Here is a 26,043-nt window from a genome sequence, read left to right as displayed (position 1 = left end):
TAAATATGATGAAACTCACATTTTACAATTATTTATAAACTGTGACCATATACTGGAATACCTAATGATTTTTAAGTGAGCATAATTGCCTAAATCTGATTGTGGAGCTGTGTTTCATGAAAGGTATGTGTCAGTCCGACGCTGGAAGCTGTGTAGATGTGGCATCCCGTAATATCCCCTACAAACAAACCAAGCATTGTGTTGGGTGTAACATTAAAGATGGATGTAAACATGCATCAGAAGGAAGATTGGGCTTAGAGAAAATAGGTATGTGACTGTTGCAAACCAAAAGGCATCTCACAAAATATCTGTATTGTTCCAATTTAAAATTTTTGCATTTAAAATTTGTAGAAGGTACTTTTTGAAGACTTGTCATTTTAACCTTCAATTTACAAGTACACTTGTGGTTAAGTCAAGATAGCTGGTTAGCTTTTGAGATGGTAGATAAAGTGTATATCGAACATTTTTTGCAAGGTACACAAATGAAAATAATCAACTATTTCTGAGAATGTTGACATTTCAACTAAGTTTTAATCAATATTATGAAAGATCATTGGGAGCTAAAATTTGACAGGTGACAATGCACTTCAGTGTGACTCCTGTCAGTTTTTTCTTGTGTCCTATATTTTGCAAGTTTGAGCCCACTTTATCAAATTGATTTAGATGGAGTTAGGAACCAAGGATAACATTGTTTCACTCTCAAGTTGGAAAAGTGCTTTGAATCTGTTCTTTGAGAACAGAGCCCTCAGTTCTCTACAACTGTAATCAACATTATAGATTGTACTTTGAATGCTGCAGAGCTCTGACCTTTTAGGCGAATTAGATTTCCATTAGGAAAATGAGCTGTTTGTATTTTTAGTCAATTGGCTGAAGCTCTTTGCAAGCAAGATTGACATGTTGTATGCTAATCTGCATAATAATTTACTTTTAAATTACATGCAGCAGTCACCATTCCTTCATGAATTCACTCATGCTAAATTGAAATGTCAGCATTTGCTAATTAAAATCCAATCGTTTTTAGAGAGATGAGCTCCTTGCAACACATTAAGAGTAATAGATAATCTATCAGGTAAAGAGCTGTTCTTATTTTGGAATATTTTATTTTATGCAAGATCCAATCTGCCAATCCCTGTTAGGGGTTTATGTTCAGTATAATTAGAATGAAAGCATTATCCAATGGAGTTAGAGAGGGATTATGTTGATACGAGTATGGCCAAAGAGGATGATCTGACTACCAGTTGAATAATTTTAGTTTTGGCGTATAGAAAAAAGCATGCATGATTACTCACTCCTTAAACCTTGGAAGTATCATAAAGAAAAACTAAAGTGATAAAATAATGTATCTGTTTTGTAAGAGTTCATTGCACTGAACAACACTTTTTATAGAAGCAAATTACTGCAGGTGCTGGAAAATCTCAGGACATCTGACAGCATCAGGGGCACAGTGGTTAGCACTGCTGGGGTGACTCTGTGTGGAGTTTGCACATTCTCCCCATCTCTGCGTGGATTTCCTTCAGATGCTGTAGTTTCCTCCCACAGTCCAAAAATGTCTGGGTTAGATTGATGGGCCATGCTAAAAATTGCTGTTTAGTCTTGGAATGTCAAGGGGATTAGTAGGGTAAATGAGGTTACGGTGATAGGGCCTGGGTGGGATTGTTGTTGGTGTAGGCTTAATGGGCCAAATGGCCGCCTTTTGCACTATAGGTATTCTATGCATCTTAGACAGTATAGAGATAACATTGCAAGTCTGGATGACCCTTCGTCAGAGTTCTGATAAAGGGTCATCCAGACTCTAAATGTTAGCACTGTTCTCTTTCCACAGATGCCATCACTACTTTTTATAAGCTTTCCTACACATCCGGTTATCATCTAAATTCTAACTATGCTAAAATGACTATTTACCAGCACAGTAGACCATTTTGAGGTTAAATAATAAAAATGCTTTTTGATGAATATTTGCAAAATAAACATGCTCTTGCAATATTTTTATTTTGTGTAATGATTTGAGAATTTCTCCATGTTAATAGGTTCTTTTGATGTTCCAGATCCGTTTGATAATGCCAATGTTTACTCCAAGGGACTCAAATGTTCAAATGTATATAGCAGTGTGGATCATCCTTATGAAGATCATGGTGCAGTACAGAACAGAATCGATGAAGGCATTTTGAACCATTGTCCATACAACAGAACTTCCAGAAGCTTAAGGGAGAGACAAGAGCTTGTATATCCGAGCAATCATGATAGGATGGCATCACAGCCACAAAACATAACAGCTGGAAAGTTTGCTGACAAAGGTAATATTTGAGTTTTTAAAGTACCAGAACATTGAAATTCACAAAGGGAAGTAACTGAGAAAGTGAAGCTAATACCAGATCTTTAAGGGACATGAACACCAATTTATTTGGTGTAGCACAGTGGTTAGCACTGCTGCTTCACAGTCCTGGGTTCGATTCCTGGCTCGGGTCACTGTCTGTGTGGAGGTTGCACATTCTCCTTGTGTCTGCATGGGTTTCCTCCCACAGTCTAAAGATATGCAGGTTAGGTTGATTGGCCATGCTAAGAAATTGCCCCTTAGTGTCCAGGGATGCGTAGGTTAGAGGGATTAGTGGGTATAATATGTAGGGATATGGGGGTAGGGCCAGGGTAGGATTGTGTTCAGTGCAGACTCAATGGGTTGGAAGGACCTGTTTCTGCACTGTAGGGTTCTATGATTTATGTGGTTTTTCTGTTGGCTACAGTTCTTAACCAACTTGGCCAAATTTTAATTTTTCAGGTTTGTCTTCCCAACCTGTACAGTTATGTCAGGAACATCACAATCCTGTACAACCTCCACTTTTGAAGACCTCAAGCCAGCAGTCAATATCTTTGTGTGACAAACCTCAGACTGTGTTGCGCAGTGATACTGAAGTTGACATCAAACAGACATTACTACTTAATGGACTATTATCACAATCTTGTGACTTGGCTTGACAAACAAAAATTGCAGATGAATGCAAACTTATGCTTGTGCACTGAAAACTCAGTTTTTTATTACTACCTCACCTCTTAGCATACCTCTCTCCAACAACATGAAGAGACATGGCAGGACAGAGCTTGTGTGGGAACAATCCTATTCGAGCGTTCTTTAACTGTATATATTTTAAACTTCCATGCGAAGTATTAGTAGCTCAACAATTGACTTGCATTTAAAGCATGTAAATGCAGGGTATAATGTACAGAAAAGAAGGAATGTTTTTATATGTTTGTACATAAGAGTTTCCATATTACAGAAGATATTTTAAACCTATTTAGTGCATGAATAACCTGACTTTTTTTTTAGAATTTTTGAAACTTTCTCCTGGTTATGTTGGTTGCTGTTTTTAAATTTTGCAAAACCTTCTGGTGCCTTATTACATGGGGTCATAAGCAATTATTTTCATTATGTAAAAACCCACTTGCCTTTCCACTGAAGTAGCTAGTATAATTAAAATAGAAATTGGGAAATTGCATTATTACAGAATTTCTAAAGATTGATTTCATTTTATAGATGGAGTGCATTCTTTAGTTACATTTCTCCAGTGGTTATTTCTTTTGTAGTTACAGAAATTATGTTCTAGAAATTGTAGAAAAGCAACTCAAAAAGCTTCAATGGTCTTGGATTTGAATCTGGCTCTAATAAGCTAATGGGACACTGGAGAAATTAAAAATATTCATTAATTATACACTGCTTATCCAGATTGTTTGGAAAAATAGCATTGGGGTTAATCAAATATTATTTGCTATAGTCCCTCTATATTTGCAACTTTATTCCTGAATGATTTTACTAATCAACTGCTAAAATTGGAAACGATTGTAGAATAAAAGATCTTGGCGTGGCATTTTAAAATCCTACACTGACAGAATATCACCCTCCCAGTAAATATTTCCATGGTGAATCTGGCTATCCCCAGTTAATAATATTCACTTTTTTTTAAATACATTACCAGAAAGGACAGCAAAGCTGCTCAAAAGGAGGCAAACAGACGAAGGAAGTGTTACTTTTCTGCACAAATATTTATTTATACAATTTGGTAAAAATATACATTGTTACAGAAATGTAAAAAATATAGAAGTGTCTAACAAAGATATTGACGTGTCTAATAAAAAAATCATTTACAATACATCTTTTTCATGACTGTTTAATGTTTGTATTTCTTGACCCTGATCATTGAAGCACTTTGTGCACTTTATCATACGTTCCTAGAAAAAGAAAACCACCAAGACTGATCCATGTTACTCTAGGGACAATTCCTGAAAATAAGCTGGGGAAAGAAGAGAAAAACATTATTTCACCATATTAAAAGCTTATAGTGTGCCTTCTTTGCAATCTGCTATGGCATGATTGATTGTTTAAAAAGATATACCTGAATTTCTAGAGCATCTACACGATTCAAGTTTTCTTCATTTGTTCTAAGCTATCCATGCACTATTAGATTCAGCTGGTTAAGGTAATGAGGATTTCAAGTTCAAATTCCCATAAAACTGAATTAAGCATGGTAATTTTAATTCTCGAGTCTCAGTTCAGTCACCTTCCTTTTATATTTTTAAACAATACATTTTAAATTAATTGATTTTGCAGGAGATATGCTTAAAGTGTGTGAAATTTTGGGTGGCACAGTAGTTAGCAGCATTGTCAGGGATCTGGGCTCAGTTCTTGCCTTGAGTAACTCTGGAGTTTGCACATTCTCCTTTTTTTCTATGTGGGTTTCCTGCCACAGGTTATGTGGCTTGGCATGCTAAACATGTGTGGTGCAGGGGAAAGGGTCTGGCTAAGATAGCCACTTCATAATCATAGGATCCCTACAGTTCCGGAATGGATGTTTTAACTTTACAAAGACTTACCATTGAAGTGAAGGTCCATGAATCTCACCACTGTCAAAGCATTGGACTCCTTTTGAAACTTGTATTTCCTACTGCTGTTAGTGAAAGTTATTGATTGCACTTGGTATATGTAAGCAATCTACTGAGTTTGATCCTTACCTAGAAAGCTGATTGGTATTAGAAAACTTCTCTCATACCCCTCATTGCATCTAATACAGACTGAGAAATTCCCTATTTTCTTGCATTTTTGTGGGCAAATCCTTGGGAGGTCCACTAATTAAATAAATAGCAGCGTAGTTTGAAATTTATATTTGTCTGCTCTCATTCCAATGCTAGCATTCAGTACCAAATAAATTGTGGTTATAAAGCATTTATAACATTGTAACTTGCCACATTCTGAAGGATTTAGTCTAATAAATATGAAGCATTCAAATGTTTAATTTCCTAGTATAAGTAAAACACAAATATAGGTATTTCAAGTAAATATCAATAAAAAATGCAGGTGAATAGCTAGCTATTCTTATTCAAAAATAGCTGCATTGCAATGTAGAAAAATAGACTGCTGATGTTTGTTAAAGACTGTCTAAAGTTATCTATTTCACCCAAAGATAAGCCATTCTCTGGGAGAAAAACAATTACAATCATTTACACTTTACAAGATGAAGCTTTGGTTAAAACTGTATATTTTGCCAGTACACTTCAAACTTCAGTTATTTTAACTAGATAAGCATCCAGGGAGATCCTACCTATCATGGAGTCCAAATTCTGCATTGATACCGGCTTAAAGAAAAGCTGTAATCTATGTGATCAGGGATCTGGTTATGCCAAGTCTCTTTTCATTCACAATTTACACAGGATTTGGTGATGCAAACAACATGCAAACTGGGAAATTACACTGGCATAGCCCCTGTCATTAATGTAACAATACCTCAAAACAAACATTTAAAAGTTAGTTTAATAAGACTTCCATACATGGATAAAATCAAAATGCAGGTAAGGTGAATGAAAATTAACATTGCTAGCTGTTATGCCATTACTATTCTGACTGCTGACAATTTTCATAGAATCCCTACACTACAGAAGAGGCCATTTGGCCCATTGCATCTGCGCCAACTCTCCAACAGAGCACCTTACCCAGGCCCTAACCCCCACACATATCCCATGGCCAATCCATCTAACCTATATATCTTTTGAATGTCAGAGGAAACCCATGCAGACATGGCAGAATGTGCAAACATCACACAGGCACACACCCAAGGCTGTGTCCCTGGAGCTGTAGCAGTGCTAACCACCATGCTGCCCATTTTGGTCAGGAATGGGGCAAGCAGGACTTAACCTGCCCAATTGACATTAATAAGCTTGGGCACTGGTTTTACAGATGGAAGCAGGTGGCAATGTGATGGGGAGATATGATCATGGCCATGCCATTCAAATAGCTCAGGCCATAAGGTGCACAGTTAAGCAGGACACTTGAGCCACTAGTGCCAAGGGGTCAACCAAGTATCAAAGCAAGTGATCTGTAAGTGTTTGTGTAGTTGAGGGTTTATGATCCTTCAAGGATCATAAGACCAGACAGGAGTCCACTAAGCATTGTGTGCAGCTGATCATAAGAAAGGCAACAGCTGAACATAGAACTATACAGAGAGTGGGTTCAAGCAACATCTGTAGGAGCAGATGCAGAGCTCCAGGTATGAAAAGAGATTCCTTATTCACTATTCCCCACCCTTTCACTGTCATTAGTCTTGAACATCTTCAATTCTAAGGAGCAGCAGTAGACTGGAGTGGCTTTTCTCAAGCAGCAGCAGATCATTGCATCTCACAGATCAGTGATACCCTGCATCAGCTTGCAATACATTAAATTTCACATTGATGTGCACATTTTGGACTCAAGCACAAAAGGTAGTTACCATAATTTCAACCACTGGATTCCCACAGATACAGGGCATTATTTCCACATAACTTTTAAGGCACAGAATGAGTGGCCAGTCATTAAGTAGGACTTTCACTCTCTTAATGTTCAACTGGTCTGAAACCATGTGTGCATTGTTATCTTGGCAGATGCCACCAACCAAAATGCATGGATGGACTCTAAACAACAAGTTACTGCAGGCACTGGAAATCTGAAATGAAAACACAACTCTAAACATTAACTCCATTTCTCTCCACAGATACTTCCTGATCTGCTGAGTATTTCCAGTAACTTCGCTTTTTGTCCTTAAGATTTGGCTACTTTCCCATTTATGTGAACTTGAGACAGAAGCCAATCAATGCTATTTGCTCACTTGAACAATCATCAGGCTGGCCATTGAGTTTCGGAATATGTGGTCCCACTTCCTGTAGTACACTCCTGCAGGGGCCTCTGTATCTGTGGTGGTCTGCTGCATCCTTCATAACATGGTCCTCCAGAGAGGAGTGGTCCTTGAAGAGGGCAAAGCGCTAGATCAACACAGCTAGAGGAACATACAGAACAGAGATGTGCTCATGTTGCTCAGCAGCCAAAGCTCCCATCAGAATAGTCTGAATGCCTATACTTCACCTGAGCACTTCTCATCCAGCAGGGCTGTATGCACTGGAACTTTGGTTTGCCTGTGAAAACACATCCATTGAAGGCAGAACATATCCATTCTTACTACCAACGCACATCTGCCCAATAGTTTCAGCATCCCCATTCAAACAGCATTGCTTCCTTTCATTAGTCTTTTCCAGTTTTGCTGTTATAAACAGAAGCTCTGATATCATGGCTCAACTTTTGCAGTGTTCACAATAAATTACAAAGTGCACATTTACAAGTGCAATAAACCCCATTGAACCACTTGGTGCTCTGACTGATGTGCTCTCAGCTACTTCAATACAGTGCTCCCCCTTGTGGTCTCCAAGGAGATGGATGCAGCTTATCTCTGGTTGCAGTCAAGATACATATAGTAGTCAGCCTCGTTGTGGAGGCGCCAGTGGGGAAACCTCCAGAGGCTGTTGCATCAGCATCACTGCAGGGTCAGTCTCTGTTAGGGGAAGCACAAGGTTTCGCAAAATGGCGCTGAAGCGAGGCAGTTTCTTGCAAGCTGTGCCCAGCATACTGTAGAATTCTATCTTTTACTCTCGTTCTGTGCTTCTAAAACGCCATTCTAACTCTTTCAAAACTCTAACAACACTCTGTAACACTACATTCTGCACTCTCTCCTACTCTATGAACAGTATGCACTGTGTGTATAGCATGCAAGAAACAGTACTTTTCACTGTATACTAATCCATGTGACAATAATAAATCAAATCCTTTACCCCAGGGGGTAAAGGAAGGTGATGATAATGATAGCAGACCTCTTTATGATTTCTTCAGCCTACAGATTGCTGGAGACGACCACCAGCTGGGTCACAATGAATAGCTGCTCCATGCTTCAGTGCCATTCATGCTAGAGAATGTTGCATGCATACCTTTTTATAAATATATAAAAAGGAAGAGGCTGATTAGGGTGAACGTTGGACCCTTAGAGGATGAGAGGGGGGACTTAGTGGTAGGGGATGGGGAAATGGCTGAGGTCTTGAATAACTTTTTTGTTTCGGTCTTCACGGAGGAGGACGTGAATAATTTGCCGGGCGTTAGCGATGGAAAGGTGGTAGGACTGGAGGGTCTCAATGACATTATTGTTACTAGAGAGGCGGTGCTCGACAGACTGGAGGGACTGATTGTGGACAAGTCCCCAGGACCGGATGGAATGCATCCGAGGGTTCTGAAAGAAATGGCAGAGGTGATAGTGGATGCCTTGGTGATTATTTTCCAAACGTCGCTGGATTCCGGGGAAGTGCTGGAAGATTGGAAAACGGCTAATGTTATGCCGTTGTTTAAGAAGGGTGGCAGGCAAAAGGCAGGGAATTATAGGCCGGTTAGTTTAACGTCTGTTGTAGGTAAAATGTTAGAATCCGTCATCAAGGAGAAAATAGCGAGGCATCTTGAGGGGAATTGTTTGATAGAGCAGACGCAGCACGGATTCGTTAAGGGGAAGTCGTGTCTGACGAATTTATTGGAGTTCTATGAGGATGTGTCTAGGGCGGTGGATAGAGGAGAGCCGGTGGATGTGGTGTTTCTTGATTTTCAGAAGGCATTTGACAAGGTGCCTCACAAGAGGTTACTGCAGAAGGTCAGGGGGCATGGAGTTGGGGGTAGGGTGTTAGCGTGGATAGGGGATTGGCTGTCAAATAGGAGGCACAGAGTGGGGGTCAATGGGTGCTATTTGGATTGGCGGTTGGTGACTAGTGGAGTGCCCCAGGGGTCGGTGCTGGGGCCTCAGCTATTTACCATTTATATAGATGATCTGGAGGAGGGAACCGAGTGTATGGTGTCGAAATTTGCTGATGACACAAAGATAAGTGGAATGGCAAATTGTGCAGAGGGTGTGGAGAGTCTGCAGAAGGATCTAGATAAGCTGGGCGAATGGGCCAGGAACTGGCAAATGGAATTTAATGTTGGCAAGTGTGAAGTTGTCCACTTTGGTAGGAATAATGGTAGGGAGGACTATTACTTACATGGCGAAAAACTGCAGCATGCGACGGTGCAGAGGGACCTCGGGGTCCTTGTGCATGAGTCGCAAAAACCCAGCCTGCAGGTGCAGCAGGTGGTCAGGAAGGCGAATGGGATGCTGGCCTTCATAGCGAGGGGGATGGAATATAAAAGTAGGGAGGTCTTGCTGCAGCTGTATAGGGCATTGGTGAGGCCGCAGCTGGAGTACTGTGTTGAAGTGGTGGAGGCTGCCTCGCTAAATATATTTAAGACACGGGTTGATAGGTTTTTAATAGGCAAGGGGATTAAGGGTTATGGGGAGAGGGCGGGAAAGTGGAACTGAGACACAACAGATCAGCCATGATCTTATTGAATGGCGGGGCAGGCTCGAGGGGCTAGATGGCCTACTCCTGCTCCTATTTCTTATGTTCTTATGTTCTTGCACATCAATATGTTTTTCCTGGATCCACTCTGTCCCTGCATATTGTTTCCATGAGATTCTCACACATTTAAAATCAGAGTTCCCTGAGGCAGTACAGGAGCATGGGCTGAGAATGGATGAGTCCTTACGTAGCTCATGTGCATCTCATGGCTTCGAATGTCTTAGTTCCCCCATTGAGGGAGTGGCCAATCTCATGGAAACAATATGCAGAGACACTCAGAGTGGATCCAGGAGAAACATATAAATGTGCAAGGCATGCATGTAATAGAATTAATATCTTTCGCCCTCCAGATATTCCCATCTCTCCATCGCCCACTTGCTCACACAGGACAGCCCTAGCAATTTACATTTCAGCCTTACATAGCTGTAAGAATGGTAAACTAGTGAAAGTCCTTCTGTGCACGACTTCCTCTGTGCATATCGGCAACGTCTTACGCAAGAATGAGAATGAGAGAGCTAACACAATGTTGGCTTCTCTCACCTATGCCTGAGGCACTGTTGCATAAACAGATAAATGCATCAGTGCTTCCAGGTGGTAACAGTGTTCTGAGCCTTGCTGAGAGGTCAATAAGTACTTTGGGCACATTTCTCCCATGGTCAGGGGCACTCTGTACCCTCAAACTGCGCAATTGGCCTATCACCAAACCTGGAGGCTTATCTGGGCCTAACATGGTACTCGCCATCCCAGAACAAAGGAGGTCATTAAAGCTCTTTCAGCACTTTACTCAGGTCCCCCAAATGACACTTCAGGACGTTTACTATTTCTGCAACATCTAGCCAGGCCTGCTCTGTTTGGCTGCATGGCCTCATCTTACGCACATCCAGAAACAAGACCTCTCATCTCTCTCTCTCCAGCTACCACTACTCCCAGTTTCCTGTTCTCGTTGCCACTGTCCTTTTTATTCCATAAACTTCACCTTTGCTGGTAAGTCTATTATGTGGCACTTTATTAAATAACTGAACAGAATCGGATCCTATTTTCCAGATACATTGTTTCAGTTACTGGACAGAAGGAGGAACTACAATGATTATTTCATTATCCTTTCCAAGGGTGTAACGTCACCTGAAGCACCGTCATTGTTGAAGGAAACCTTCCGATGCGGGAAAACCCTTTGGCCAGTTAGCATTTAAAGGAGAGACGTGTGACAAAAAACATTGAAGAAGAATCCTGGAATATCAATATGCCTGTTCTCTCCATGGATGTGAGCTGGACTACATGTTTACACAAGTTTTTGAATTTAATTCAATTGTTCAGGTTGAGATCAGACAATGCGGTACAAAATCAAGTCTCAAACTGATAACTATCCGTTCTGTATAACTTTATCCAGTTGGGACTACAGTTGCAAATTTCACTTTTACTTATCTGGTCATAGCCAGGGCAACTTGCAATTACTTCTCTTCCCACTTCCTTCCTGCTACCCCTATCCTCTCCGACTCTAGCCACACGCCCTCGATAATGTATTAGATCCCACGTGTTCGCTGACAATAACTTATGTATTAATATCGATTCTTGGTAACTGCACTAAGCAGCTTTCTATTATTAATATGTATGAATATATTAATGCGTTCATCAGCAGTGATGTCACAGGTCACTAGCAAGGGAAACTGCCATCTACCAGAGATGTGTAGATTAGGTGGATTAGCGACAGTAAATGTGCAGGGCTATGGGGAGAGGGTGGAGGAGGGGGCCTGGGTGGGATACTTTTTTTGACATGTCAGTGTAGAGTCAACTTCTAGTTACAGCATCAATACCGGTCAAACCAACTGGTGGTGTTCGAGCAAAGACAAAAATACCAGAGCTTACAACGAGTGTAATGAAGGTGACACGAGAGGATCACTGTCAAGCGTTCTGACAGCAATGATTTCCAAACCATCTGACTTACTGATTATGGTTTGATTATTTTTCATGCTGCGCCTGTTAGAATTTGTTGGGGAGTTCAATGTGAAGGGGCAGGAAATGTTATTTATTAATATTGAGTCTGGGGAGCTGCACTAAGCCATGTGTATTAATAATCATGTATTCACCAGAAGTGACGTCTCAGCTCACTAGCACAAGCAACTGCCAGAATGAAGAACCAACCACATTGTGAACACCACCCTGTAAATAAAGCTCTGTGATTTTTAACCCTCTATGCTTCCTTGTATCAATTCTCTAATATACAAGCCCTTCCTCACCACCAGCTCTCTCAACCCTCCAGTCGCTGTAAACAATCATACCGTTTGGTTGACATTTAGGGCTGTGAGCAAGCAGATTTGCACCAAACAACAGTGGAAGGTTGAAGCTGCTTTCTTAGCCTCAAACTCCACTCTCGAGTCGATGACTCCATTCTTCTTCCTGGCAAATTTGTCTTGTGTTTGATCATCCATGCCACCACTTAGACTGCCCATTTCCATCTCTGTAACATCACCCAACTCTGCACTTGCCTCACTTATCAGATGCTGAAGCTTTTATCCATGTTGTTGTTATGGGCAGCACAGTGCCTAGCAGTGCTGCCTCTCAGTGCCAAGGACCTGCGTTCGATTCCCATTTTGGGTCACTGTCTGTGCAAAGTCTGCACATTCTCACCATGTCTGTGTGGGTTTCCTCCGGGTGTTGTGGTTTCCTTCCACAGCCTGAAAGATGTGCTGGTTCGGTGAATTGACCCAAACAGGCGCTGGACTGTGGTGACTAGGAGAATTGCACAGTAACTTCATTGCAGTGCTAATGTAAGCCTTACTTGTGACTAACAAATAAAGTTTAACTACCTCTAGACTTGGCTATCCCGATACTCTGCTGATCTGCCTCCCTCATTCAAAACTCTATTTGGCATTGAAACCTGTTTACTCATCAGCCCTGTGTTTGGGGATCTGCCGACATTGATTCAATTTTAAAATTCTTATCCTTGCTTTTTAAATCCTGCATGGCCTCATCCCTCACTATCTCTGTAATCCCCTCCAGTTGTGGAACAGTGCAAGGTCTCTGCTCTGCTCTAATTCTGGCCTTCTGCCCACCTCCTAATCACTTTACCACTAGTATCATTGTTTCCAACTCCCAATTCCCTCCCTAAACCATTCTGCTTCTTAACCTCTCTCCTTTCAGATGCTGCCTCCTCTTTACAATGTAGGCTTCTAGGTTGACAGAATTTCTGGCTTCACATTAAACTCACTGGGATGCACCACAGGGCCAGAGAGCTTACAGTGCCAGACCCCACAATATTTCAGATCCCCAGCAATTGACACCCATTAGAATCACAGGTTAAAATGCACTACCGGTCCTGAGGAATTCTGGGCTGATCCTTTCTTTGCTGGTTGTAAGGTTCCAACATAGAACAAGGCTAGTTAGCCTCAGCCCAACCCCACAAAGGATCCATTTGCATTTCTTCAAGGATAGCATTTACTGACCATCCCTAATTGCCCTTGAGAAGATGATGGTAAGCCACCTTCTTGAACTGTTTCAGTTCATGCTGTCAAGGACTCCCACATGCCAAAGCTAATTTCCACCAAGAAACATACTTTTCATCTTAACCAGAGAATTGCTGTCATGACAGGTTGCAATTTTTATCTCCCACATTGGTTATCTTTGAACCTCTGAGTAACATGTCTACTTAAATCCCAATGCATGTTTTGTTAAGTGCAATTTTAACTGAACCAGCCACATTAAACATTAGTTACAAGAGCAGGTTAGAGGCTGGGGATTCTATCGGAACTTATGCGCCTCCAGACTACCTGAAACCTGTCCACCATCTATATGGTACAAGGCAGGAGTGTGATGGAATACCCTCTACTTTCCTTGATGAGAGCAGTTCCAACAAGATTGAAGATTGCCATTCAGGGCAAAGCAGCCCACATGATAACAAACAAACCACAACTTTAATGTTTATCATCAAGTGGGCTGTTTTGCCCTGAATGGCAATCTTCAATCTTGTTAGAATACCTCCACCTTCTTTAATGAGAGCAGTTCCATCACACTCCTGTCTTGTACTGTGTAGATAGTGGACAGGTTTCAGGTAGTCTGGAGGCAAGTGAGTTCTGACAGAATCCCCAGCCTCTAACCTGCTCTTGTAACTAATGTTTAATGCAGCTGATTCGGTTAAAATTGCACTTAACGAAACATGCATTGGGATTTAATTAGATGTATTACTCACAGAGGTTCAAAGATAACCAATGTGGGAGATAAAAATCGCAACCCGTAATGACAGCAATTCTCTGCTTAAGATGAAAAGTATGTTTCTTGGTGGAAACTAGCTTTTGCATGTAGCCAGGTTATACCTAATCTCAGTGCTTGTTGCAGAGATTGAAAACCCAGAAAAATAAGAACCTGGCACCCCATGGCCTCAGGACATCTCAAAGTGCTTCCCAGGCAATAGGTTATGTGATGGACTACTGCAGTAGTTATGGCAGATGTGAACACACACATGCGCGCACACACACAAAAATCTAGTAAATGTTTTGAAACATTGTTTCTAAATCATTTAGTAGTTCAGCAGCTTGTTTCCCCAGTTATTTAGGTTTCCCAAAATCGACTTACAGCCGACAGATGGAAACAGTTTATGGATTTACCAGACAGTGATTCAGCTCATTACTGTAATTATAACGTTAAAGCCCAGCAATTTGTACCAGGCATGTACTGGCCACACTGTCAGACAGATTGACATTTAAATCTGTTAAGCTTATAAATGTTACGCACAATTTTCTTCAGATTATCCCAAGCTTTGTTGCAAAACACTTCAGACTATTAAATTCTTCCTGCACATTTATGCGGCATACCACAGTGTGAGACTAAATCAAAAATAGGTGCAGTAAAAGAAAATCAGAACCACAGAAATTTATAGCACAGATGGAGGTCATTCATCCCACTGTATCTTTGCCAGCTCTTTGCTCGAGAAACTCAAAACCAATCCCAATATCTCGTGCTCTCCTCATTGCCCTGTACCTTCCTCCACTTCAGATACTTATCCAATTGTTTCTTAGAAGATGCAATGGCTTCTGCCTCAACCATTCCCTACAATGCCCAGCAATGAGTTTGCAAATATATTTCTTATGATCCCTCTTATTGCTCAGTCAGTGACAAATTTGAATCGATGGGTAATTGTTAGTGACGTCCTAAGCAGCGGATGTAATCTTTTCCTATTCACTGCTTTAAAACCTTTTATACTTTTTTTTAATTCTTAAAATCTCCTCAGCCTGCTCTGCTCCAATGGAAATGTTAGATTTAATTAATACACATCTATGTAATTTAATCACGCCTCTCCTACAGATTCGTATTCCTGATATGATCGTTATGATTTGATGCTGTATGCTCTCTTTGACTTTTATCGCCATTTTATAATGTGGTGATAAAACTGCACACAGATTACTCTGTTTCCTAAGCAAAGTTTTACACCACTTTATCCTTACTTTTTCACTCTTGTATGCAAGCTGTTTTTTTTTACAAAGCTGAAAATGCTGTTTATTTTGTGACTTTATCTACTGGCTCTTGTACTTTTTAAGGAGATCTGTGTTGAACTCCAAGGTTTCTGCCAGTACTTTTTCATTTAGCATCTATCCCCAGTCCTGATTTACCTTGCCAAAATGTGTGTCCTCTCACATATTCACCAGCAGGATGTTTGACACAAAAAAAAGTGAATATTGAGGAGAATTGTTTTTAAACACAAGTGAGTTGTGTGGATTTGGAATGTACTACCCGAAAGAATGATGGAAGCAGAATTAGTAATAGCTTTCAAAAAGGAGTTGGATATATCATTGAAATAGAAAAACCTGCAGGCCAAGGAGGAAACAATGGAATTAGTTGGATAATTTTTCCAAAGAACTGACACACAAGTTTACTCATTTCTTTAAGCAAAACCCTTCTGGCCATTCACAGGTCTCCCTTGCTGTTTGCTAATCCTCCACCTTTGTGGCATCAATAATTTTTGGCACTGTGTTTCCTTATGACCAAGTCTAAATCATAGATCCTCGCAGAACATAATTTCCAAATTTTGTCTAATCTGAATGTCCTAATTCTTTGCTTCCTCTCTTGTTAACCAACTGTGCATCCATGCTGTAACACTTCTTCTTGCACCATATGCTTCAACATTTCAAACAAGTCTCTTGTCAAATGTGTCCTGAAAATCAATATGCACCAAATCTATCGCATTGTCCTAATTCATCCAAAATCAGCCCGGCTCTTCAGAAGAACTTGAGTTTCTCAAATGTGGCCGGCCCTTAACAAATCTGCATGGGTTTCCTTTTATTAACCCATGTATTTCTCAATTCTCACTCAGTTTACCTTCCATTATGGACATAAGAAATAAACACTGAAGTAGATCATGTGCCGTGTTATGCCTGCTCTGTTTTTCAGTATTTTCAGAATGGGTCTTATGAACAAAGAAAATTACAGCACAGGAACAGGCCCTTCGGCCCACCAAGACTGCACTGACCGTGCTGCCTGACTAAATAGAACCATCTACCCTTTCGGGTTCCATATCCCTCTATTCCCATCCTATGCATGTATTTGCCTCAATTCCACTTTCCAGCCTGCTCCCAATTTCCCTTGCTTCCTTGAGAGATCTAAAATCTATCTATCCAATTTTGAGCACAGACAACAATTGAGCATTCCCAACCCTCTGTGATGTAGCATATAAAAGATTCTAGGCCTCTGAGTGAAGGAACTTTTTCTCATTTCAGCCTAAATAATCGACCCTCTATTCTAGGACCATGCCCTATATTCTTAAATTTCCCATCCAGCAAATACTACCTCTGTCTCTACCCTGTCAAGCTCCTTCAGAATCTTGCATGTTTCAATAACATCACCTCTCATTCTTCGAAACTCCAGAGAGTTTGAAGTTTACTGACCATGAGGCCATCTTGTCTATTGTTACCAAAGTTACCCAGTTTTTCCTTCTTGCACAATATTGTTGTACTAGTTTCTCTCCAATTATGAGGCTCAATTCCAAGTTTCATTAATATTTTGGATCTTGAAAGGTAAAGAACAAAGCCACTGCAATCTTCTGACTTCTTTCGCAAATCGAGGCTGCATGATATCAGGGTGCAGTGTCAGGATGCATCGACTTACCCATCTGGTGTTCCTTTCACAACCATTTCTCTTTCAACAGTTACCTACAATCATTGTTTCAGATCTTCCTCTAGAACAGACATCTTATTATTTCCATCCTCATTTATAATCAGCGATAATCAGTTATTGGCAACATTAATTCTCAAGATTCTCTCTCTCTAGATGCTGCCTGATCTGATTCTTTTCAGCATTTTGTTTTTATTGCATGTTTTATTTCATTCAGTCTCTACAATTTTTAACATCTCCTCTCTCTCCTCAACACTACACATTCTACATTCCTCACTGTTGCTAGCTGTACTTAAATTACTCCTCCCTTCCAAGGTGCCATTTTGTTTTATTCTATTAATCCAAAGAAGTTTATACTGTTTGATACATCCCTTTTTCATCCCACATTAATATTTTTAATTTGCAGTGTCTCCATCTCACATTTGAGGATTTTCTAATGATGATCAACTGCCATTTTTGATAATATTTTTTGCCAGTTAAATTAGTCACATCTCTGCTAAATCTTGCTTCCTCCAGGACAGCATGCTTACCATCGAGTCTCATCAGTTACATTCCATTTCCAAATAACTACGTGAAACAAAATTTCTGGACTAGAAAGGTACCAAAGGAAATAATTTTAAACATATTCTATAAACCGTTCAAAATGGAGTTGGTAGCAACCCTGCCTCTGAGCCAGAAGCTCAGTTCCAAGCAGCCCCCGCCCCCCAGGACAATGTGTTTTGAAATGCAAGCCAACAGGTTGAGTATCTACCTACCAATCCTTCCCATACAGGGTGCTGGCAGACTGCAATGAGAGAGATTTCTGGTACGCCAAGTGACAGAAGGAACACTGGAACCTTTGCCATCGCTATCCATAGCTCCAGACTACAACACGCTCATAGAGATGCAAGCTGCCACAACAACTCAGACTTCCCAAGTGAAAGTGACACACTATCATCATAAACCAATCCATATTTTGAACACACACATACATTATTCTTGTCTTTCTTGAGATATGTTATTGTCCTATTTTTCTTACAGATCTCTCTGAACTGTCTTAGTTCTCTGAACTAAAATAAAGATTAAAACTTAATTTTAATCACTAAAATAAAGTGATTTATTTTAACTGAAAATAAATCACCCTCTATTTTACCTCCATTATTGGTATCCTCCAATGAATACCAAGAGCTGATGAAGAGAGATTTATCCAGAAAAGCATTAATTCACTGAGGGTGTTGTTTTATTTTTAACAATAACACACCAAGTGAGATAACTCAGATTTAAGATTAAACTACACCAGCATTTTGAGGAGTAACTCATCGTGGGTTATAACTGCCATGAATCAGAAAGGCAGGCTGGATGGACTTCTGGTCTTTTGTGAACTAAAGATTTTCTGAGTTCCTATGATGGGAAGTACATACGTGCTCAAAGTTTCTATTACCAGGCAAGATGGTGGTGGATCAAAGAGAACGCCGTTTTAACAGAGTAATGTTACTCTCAGTACGTTGCTGAGAGAATGGATTGTGGTGATTAAATAGACTAATATATATTTGTATCAGAATAACTTCTGAATTATGATGATCCTTTCATTCAAATTCTACATTACTTGCATATATAGGTGGGAACTGTAAATCAATGCACTTGATCAGAATGTTAAAAGGCAGTTTAATAGTGCTGTCAATATTATCTCTTACCATGCCATAGATAGTTAACAGTTAAAAGTCTCACAACACCAAGTTAAAGTCCAACAGGTTTATTTGGTAGCACTGCTCCTTCATCAGGTGAGGAAGGGGCAGCGCTCCAAAAGCTCATGCTACCAAATAAAGCTGTTGGACTTCATTCCATTTTAAAAAAGAAATTTGCACAAGACCTGAAGACATCCCAAAGCACATTCCAGCCAATGAGCAATGTCTCCAGTGTAATTTTGAAAGCAGAGCAACCAATTTCCATACAGCAAGCTCCCATAAACAGAAATCTGGTTTGCTCTTGTTAAATGAGGAATGAATCTTGGCCAGGAAATCAGGGACAGCTTCCCTCCTCTTTAATGATACTATGGGATCTTTTACATCCACCTGAGATGCAAGACAGGACCTCCCTTTAACTTCTCATCTGGAAGATGGCCACCTGTGGCTCTCAGTCCTGCACGGGAGTGTCAGCCTTGGTTTGCGTGCTCGAGTCCTGGGGTGGGACTTGAACCCAGTCCTTTGGCACAGGAGCTGAGGGTGCTACCAACCAAGCTACAGCTGTCACTTGCACACTACACCCATTCTTTTCAACTTAAAAAATTTCCAGAGAATTAACCAAACTTTGTCGAGATTCCCACCAGCTCTTCTGCTCTCCCAAGCTTGCTGCCTCACGATAAGGCCACTCAATTTGGGAGGGGCTATTTATCAAGATTGCAACAACGTGATTTCAGGATGCATTTTGGCTAGTTGGTGACGACAAAGAATTCAACATTTTTCTTTGAGACTTAGTGACACCAGAACTGGCCAGAAAGAGTAAGAGCTGAAGTAAACAACACCATTAAAAATTGTTGTACTGACACTTACATGATCATAAAAATCAGTTCTTGGTAAACTTTTCCTGTCAGAATTAATTTATTTAGTTTTCCATCTGGGTGACATTAAGTGATACAAACCACAAAGCTCACCCGAGCCTCAGTGACGGGTTTTTGAACCCAGCCCAGTGAACTGTCATGACAAATACTCAAAGGAGAAAGAACATCAAGGGGAAGTCATTTTGTTTCAAAGTACAGCCCTCATTGTGTATTAAAAAAATACCTGTACAATATAATCAAAATCTTACATTCAGTACATTCATCAGAGCTGAAATGACACAGCTGTTGCACTGGAAAATCTCAGTTACTTGGGCCCGATTGGCTCCAGGATTACGTTCATGAAATATCAACAGGTCATAAAGCAGGGGACCCACTACTGAACAAACAGCAAATTGAAAAAGTTATTTTTTTCCTGCTGTTTTATTTATATGTGACCCACGAGACTGTACGATATGAACCTAAAAGGTCTGTGAAGGCAAAAAAGCTTGGATGTTCATTTCCTACACTTCCATTTCCCTTTCATATTTTGGCCTCTCGCCCAGGTGTCTCTGGTGAAATCAACAAAGACCCCTCTATTTCTGCAGTGACCAAACTAATGCCTATTTCCATATTTTGAGTGTGCATTTGTATCGGGGGGAGGGTGGGGAGGGGTTGGGCGAGTTAGCTGGATACATATCTATGAGAAAAAATAAAACTATTGGAGACAATAAGGTCTCGTGGATGTGCAATTACCAATTGACAGAAGAAAAGATAAATAGTTTACAAGTGCTGTTGCCTTAAATGGTCTGAACATGCTACACCACAATGTGTCACTCCCAACTAATTGTGCTTGGGTACTTTTTGTTCGAGAAAATCGTGTGCAACATGAAAATGTCCACGCATTATATAAAACATTTGCACGCGTCAGTGATTCATATAATTGATTACAAGGGTAGAGACTTTTTAATAAAGCCTTGGCTCAGTTGGCAACGCACTTGCCTCTGAATCACCAGATTCAAGTCCCACTCCAGGGCTTAAGCACAATAATTAAAGCCGATACTCCCAGTGAGGTACTGAGGGAGAATTGCCCTGTCAGAGGTGCCATCAGCTGGGTGAGATGTCAAACCAAGGCTCTGTCTGCCTGTGCTAGCGGATATAAAATATCTCATGTCATTATTTCAAAGAGGAACAGTGGAGTTGCCTCCAGTGGCCTGGCCAATATTTCTCCCTCAGTCAATATCACAAGAAAAACTGATTATTATTACCTTGCTGTTTAGAGGGATTTGCTAAGCATAAATAAGCTGTTGCGTTTCCTTCAATACGTCAAAAAGTACTTAAACGTGGTTGTGAAAAGTACTATATAAATGTAAGTCACTCTTTTTTTCCCAAAAGGTGCATACTGCATCTGGATCTGGATAATGGTTAATTTGCTAGCAATCTTTGGAGATGCAATTATTTCTACTCCCTCAGTTGTTTTTAAACTGCACTGTCTTTCTACTGGCATCAAAACCTGTTTTACACCACTTCCAATTTATTAAAAGGCTATCAGGAGAAAAACTAGAAAGAGGCTGTTGCTGGGAAAGGAACTCAAAAGGCTGAGATGGTTTCCATTTGTATGGAGAAAAACATTGCACAATCTGCATGTCTAACCTAAAAACAAGTTAGGGCTTTAATTACAAAAAAGAGAACAAAAGGTTTGCACACAATTTTGTCCATGCAAGTCACATACGTGTGCTTAAATGTAATGGATGCATGTATTTGTCAGATCCAAGCTTTCAATACTATAGGGATCTTGCAATTGTTGGTAACTGTTGTTAAATCTTTAATGGATGTTGGAAAGAAGATAATATTCAGAGGCGGTACAAAAGAAACAGCTGTGTTTTCTTGTCCATAAAGCAGTTCTTTTATATGTTGCAGCAATTTTCCCATCAAAAGGAAGTCTGGCACAGTGTGAAATGGACTGTTAATCCACTTTCAACCAATTTCTCACCACCAGTGTAAATTAATTTCACTCCCAGTTAATTTGACTGCCAACAAAAATTACTTTGTAAAAGAGGGCCTAAGCTAATCAAACTTTCCTCCTCCCTCAGCTTTTTTGACCAAACCTTTGGTCACTCCTCCAACTATCTCCATCTTTAGCTTGGCATCTAACTTTAACAATGTTTAACTGTGGTAATTAATTTAAGCCACATTACAACAAAACTGTATTTCTAAGGTACTGATTCCTAACATGACTATTTCAATAACAAATACTGATCCCAATGTTAATTCTAATTTTAATAGTGTTTTATCATCAGCCAGATGGGCTAAAACACCATTGGAAATGCAACACTGTATTTGAGAGTCCTCAAACCAAACTATTGAAAGCTCCAGACAGGGAGCTCTCTTTCTGCTTCCCTAACATAGCATGCACACACTCTCACCATAGGGGAAACCATATTCACCCAAATCCAGAGATCTGGGAAGTAGATTCGTAGATCTAAGTTTCACAGACCACCTTCCCACCTCTCACAGCAGATGCTCATCAGTAAGCTTCAGATTGCTTACCCATTTAAGGTGCACTGTCCTGACTAGGCCATTGGCATGCAGTATTGTTTGGGGATGAATGAGAAAAATTTCAGACTTTAACAGAACCACACACAGCTATAGATGCACTTGCCATGGATACTGGAACATCAAGTTGACCACAGAATGCCAGCTGATTTTAAAATTTTTCATTCAATGTACGTCATCCTGAAGTTACAATTATCTCACTTTGATGTGTTTTTATTCATTCATGGGACATGGGTATCACTGGCTGGCCAGCATTTATTGCCCAACGGCAGTTGAGAGTCAACCACATTGCTATGGTTCTGGAGACACCTGTAGGCTAGACTGGGTAAGGATGGCAGATTTCCTTCCACAAAGGATCAGATGGGTTTTTCCAACAATGGAATTCAAATTCCACTATCTGCCATGGCGGGATTCGAAGCCAGGTCTTCAGAACATTAGCTGAGTTTCTGCATTAATAGTTGAGTGATAATACCACTAGGCCACAGGCTCCCTTTTAAGAAAGGTGAGAGGGGGGAAAATATAGCCTGGTTAGCCTAATATTTGTTACAAGGAAGCTATTTAAGTCAGCAATCAAATACAGAGTAACTTTAAAACCTTCAGCTGACTGAAGAGGGCTAGCATGAATTTGTAAAGGGTGGATCATGCCTGATGACCCCGATTGATTAATGTTGGAAATGTGACTAAAGGAGTGGAAAGTCCATGAAAATAAATCACCAACACTTGGATGAGCGAGATCTAAGTTATCCTGTGTTGTTCAGTGACTAAGTGTCGCAACTTCATGCCATTCCATGTTCCAATGTCAAGTCACTCGGTGAGATATCTTCAGAGAAAAGCTTTCAGAGGCGCAGGGCTACTCCTAATTTCTTATCTACGTATGTGTGACTGCTGCAAGTTTCTGCCTGATTAACTGCACAACCGTGGCTGCCCGCAACCTTATGTTTACTACAAAATCTACAGCATTGAATACCATTGGATGGACACATAGCAAAAAATAGGTCAAGCTACTTAACTGACAGCCAGGAAATCCAATTCTTAATTTTAACCATCCAGTGTGGTGGAAATGGAATGGGCTTTCACAACCCAGGCAATTTGACACTCAAAGGACTTCAATGGAGCACAAAAATTAGGTGGTATGTACAGTGGTTGTCTGATCTGAATTGCTTTGTTCCTTGCAAGCAAGTTCCATAAAAATACTGAGGGATTAGTTTCTCTAAAGGAATACAAGTATCATGTTGGCCAGCTCTGTTGTGGTTCCTTAAGGTGAAAAAACCTTACCCGGAAATCCCTTGCGTCTTCCAGATGCTGCACAAGACTGGTAACACCTTTCCAGTAGCAGTGGTGCTGTCTGCCTGTATTAAAGAACAGCACAGATCAGATTTTGAGAAGGAGCATTAGTTTTGAAAGAATGTTAAATGACACCCTAACCTTCATTAAAACTAATTTACTCCACACAGTTGTAAACTTTGTATCAGAAAAAAAGACTGTTCAAAGTATTTACTGAAATTTATCACAATACAATTGTGTTTTAATGGCCTGGCTTACATCTTTTATTTGTTGGGACTCAACATCTTATTTCACAAAACTAATGGGTGCTATATTTTTAATTCAGTCAGACTAAAGTTATAAAAGATGTTGGACCATCTGTAATAATGAAGACTTGGGCTCGCCAAGCTCCAGTACCTCTCCCCAGGAATGTGGAAAATTGCCCCGTATGCTCTGTCCACAAAACGCAGGACAAATCCATCCCGGTCAACTGCTGCTCCATTAGTCTACTTTCCCTGGGAGGTGGGAGGTGTCATCTGCAGTTATCATGCTGCACTTAATCAGCAAAAAAGCCTGCTCAATAATGCTTAGTTTGGGTTCTGCCAGGGTCACTCAGCTCCTGGCCTCATTAGAGCGTCAATTCAAATATGGACAAAAGAGCTGATCTCTAGAGGTGACATGGGAGTGACTGCCCTTGACAACGTTTGGTTTTGTGTGGCATCAAGGAGCCCCAGCAAAATTGGTGTCAATGGGAAGAACTTATCACTGGTTGGAGTCAAAGTACAAAAGAAGCTGTTGGAAATTAACCATCTCAATCTCAGGAAGTCATTACAGGAGTTATTCAGAGTTGTGGCCGAGGCTTTTTCAGTGACCTTGCTCCCATCAGAAGAATGGGATGTTTTCTGATTACTGCACAATGTTCAGTACCATTTGCTCCTCCTCATATACTGGAGCAGTCCGTGTCCACATTCAGCAAGACCTAGACAACATTCAGGCTTGGGCTGATAAGTAGTAAGTAACATTCCAACCTCAAGTGCCAGGCAATGACCATCAGAAGTATTACCATCACTGAATCCCTACCATCATCATCCAGGGGGTTACCATTTGCCAGAAATTAAACCGGACCATCCATATAAATACTGTGGCTACAAGAACAGGTCAGAGACTGAGGATTTTGCAGCAAGTAACTTATCTCCTGTCTCCTCAAAGCCATTCCACCATCAACAAGGCACAATCAAGAGTCTAATGGAATACCTTCCACTTGCCTGGATGAGTGCGGCTCCAGCAACACTCAAGAAGACTGACACCATCCAACATGAAGCAGCCCACTTGGTGGGCATCCCTTCCACAAAAAACATTCCCCCCTGCACCACCAATACAGTGACAGCAATGTGTATTATCTACAAGATGCACTGCAGCAATTCACCAAGGCTCTTTCAACAGCACCTTCCAAATCCACGACGTCAACAACCCAGGACAAGGGCATCAAATGCACAAGAACATCACCACCTGAAAATTACCCTTCAAGCCACAATCCACCCTGATTTGGTAAGAAGTCTCACATCACCAGGTTAAAGTCCAACAAGTTTATTTGGAATCATACCCTTTCGGAGCACTGCTCTGTCATCCAGTGAGTGGAGGGTAGGTTTCACACACAGCACATATAGACAAAGACACAATTGCAAGATAATGGTTGGAATGCAAATCTTTTCGAGGAAGCGGTCTCCAACGCAGCCTTCAAGACACACAATGCAGAATCGCCAAGCAGAAACTGATAGCCAAATTCCGCACGCATGAGGATGGCCTCAACCGGGATCATGGGGTCATGTCACACTACATGTAACCCCCACCATCTGGCCTGGGCTTGCAAAATCCTACTAACTGTCCTGACTTGAGACAATTCACAACTTTTTAACCTGTGATTATCCTTCTCTCCACTCGCACTGTCTATACCTGTAAATACTTGACTACCTGTAAAGACTCGCATTCCAACCATTATCTTGCAATTGAGTCTTTGTCTGTATATGTCATGTTTGTGAAACGTACCTCTCCACTCACCTGATGAAGGAACAGTGCTCCAAAAGTTCATGATTTTTAAATAAACCTGTTGGACTTTAACCTGGGTGTTGTAAGGCTTCCTATTGTGTCCACCCCAGTCTAATGCCGGCATCTCCACATCATCCTGACTTGGAAATTTTGTCACCATTCCTTACAAGAATGTCTACAGGTCAAAATCCTGGAACTCCCTCCCTAACAGCACTGAGGATGTACCTACACCACATGGGTTGCAGCAGCTCAAGAAGGCAGCTCACCACCACCTTCTCCAGGACAATAACTGCTGCCTATTTCATATGAAAGAATAAAAGAATCAGCCCAAGTAATACGCAACACCACCCTTTGGCTTTCCTGCAGTACTAATCCACAATCTTACCTTTGCCAGCATGATTCGTGTCTTTGCTACATCAAGAGGAGTGGTAACTGCAGCTGCAAATGCACCTGAAAAGAGGAAACAAAAGTCAATCATTAATCAATGTCACAAAACTTCTCAGTTTGCAAAAAAATTACTTTTTAAAACATTTATTTCCACTTCAGCCCCACCCAAACCTTCTGTTGAAGCTACAGGATCCAGCGTGTGGAAATGTCAACCAATGCCAAAGTAGACCTCAGCTAACCCGTGGGGAAATGAACTATTGCCAACAAACTCCATCCAACTAATTTACATCCCCACCCTCAAATGAGCTGGCAAACTCAGTCCAATGGAAAAGCTACGTCAGGTGAGAGTAGGGACTTCTGCTTTTGAAATAACATCGAATCCCACAGTGCAGGAGAAGGTCATTCGGCCCATCGAGTGTGCACTAACCACAATCCCAACCCAATAACCCCATGCATTTATCCTAGCT

At 40.8% G+C, this 26,043-nt stretch overlaps 2 protein-coding genes across 5 annotated transcripts in view; one reads left to right on the top strand and one right to left on the bottom strand.

Annotated features, from left to right (window-relative positions):
* The window catches only part of lrig1 (leucine-rich repeats and immunoglobulin-like domains 1), a 147,084-nt gene extending 144,103 nt beyond the window's left edge, over positions 1–2,981 (top strand). The window contains exons 17-19 of one of the 3 annotated variants that reach the window (XM_080183316.1): positions 124–267; positions 2,046–2,294; positions 2,774–2,981. In XM_080183316.1, coding sequence (XP_080039442.1) covers positions 124–267; positions 2,046–2,294; positions 2,774–2,970 — 590 coding nt within the window. In that variant the 3' untranslated portion in view covers positions 2,971–2,981. Of the gene's footprint in view, positions 1–123; positions 268–2,027; positions 2,295–2,773 lie in introns of all 3 variants that reach the window. The other 2 variants (XM_080183308.1, XM_080183321.1) reach the window with 2 other exon arrangements.
* A 1,182-nt stretch (positions 2,982–4,163) lies between these two features.
* slc25a26 (solute carrier family 25 member 26) overlaps positions 4,164–26,043 on the bottom strand; it is a 217,984-nt gene continuing 196,104 nt past the window's right edge. For both annotated transcript variants that reach the window (XM_080183332.1, XM_080183339.1), the window contains 3 exons: positions 25,575–25,639; positions 23,156–23,229; positions 4,164–4,280 (listed from right to left, as the gene is read on the bottom strand). In XM_080183332.1, coding sequence (XP_080039458.1) covers positions 4,184–4,280; positions 23,156–23,229; positions 25,575–25,639 — 236 coding nt within the window. In that variant the 3' untranslated portion in view covers positions 4,164–4,183. The remainder of the gene's footprint in view (positions 4,281–23,155; positions 23,230–25,574; positions 25,640–26,043) is intronic.

Source organism: Carcharhinus amblyrhynchos, chromosome 3 (genome assembly GCF_965287045.1).
Source record: "Carcharhinus amblyrhynchos chromosome 3, sCarAmb.v2.hapA, whole genome shotgun sequence".
Lineage (NCBI taxonomy): Eukaryota > Metazoa > Chordata > Chondrichthyes > Carcharhiniformes > Carcharhinidae > Carcharhinus > Carcharhinus amblyrhynchos.
This window is presented reverse-complemented; position numbering and strand designations above follow the sequence as displayed.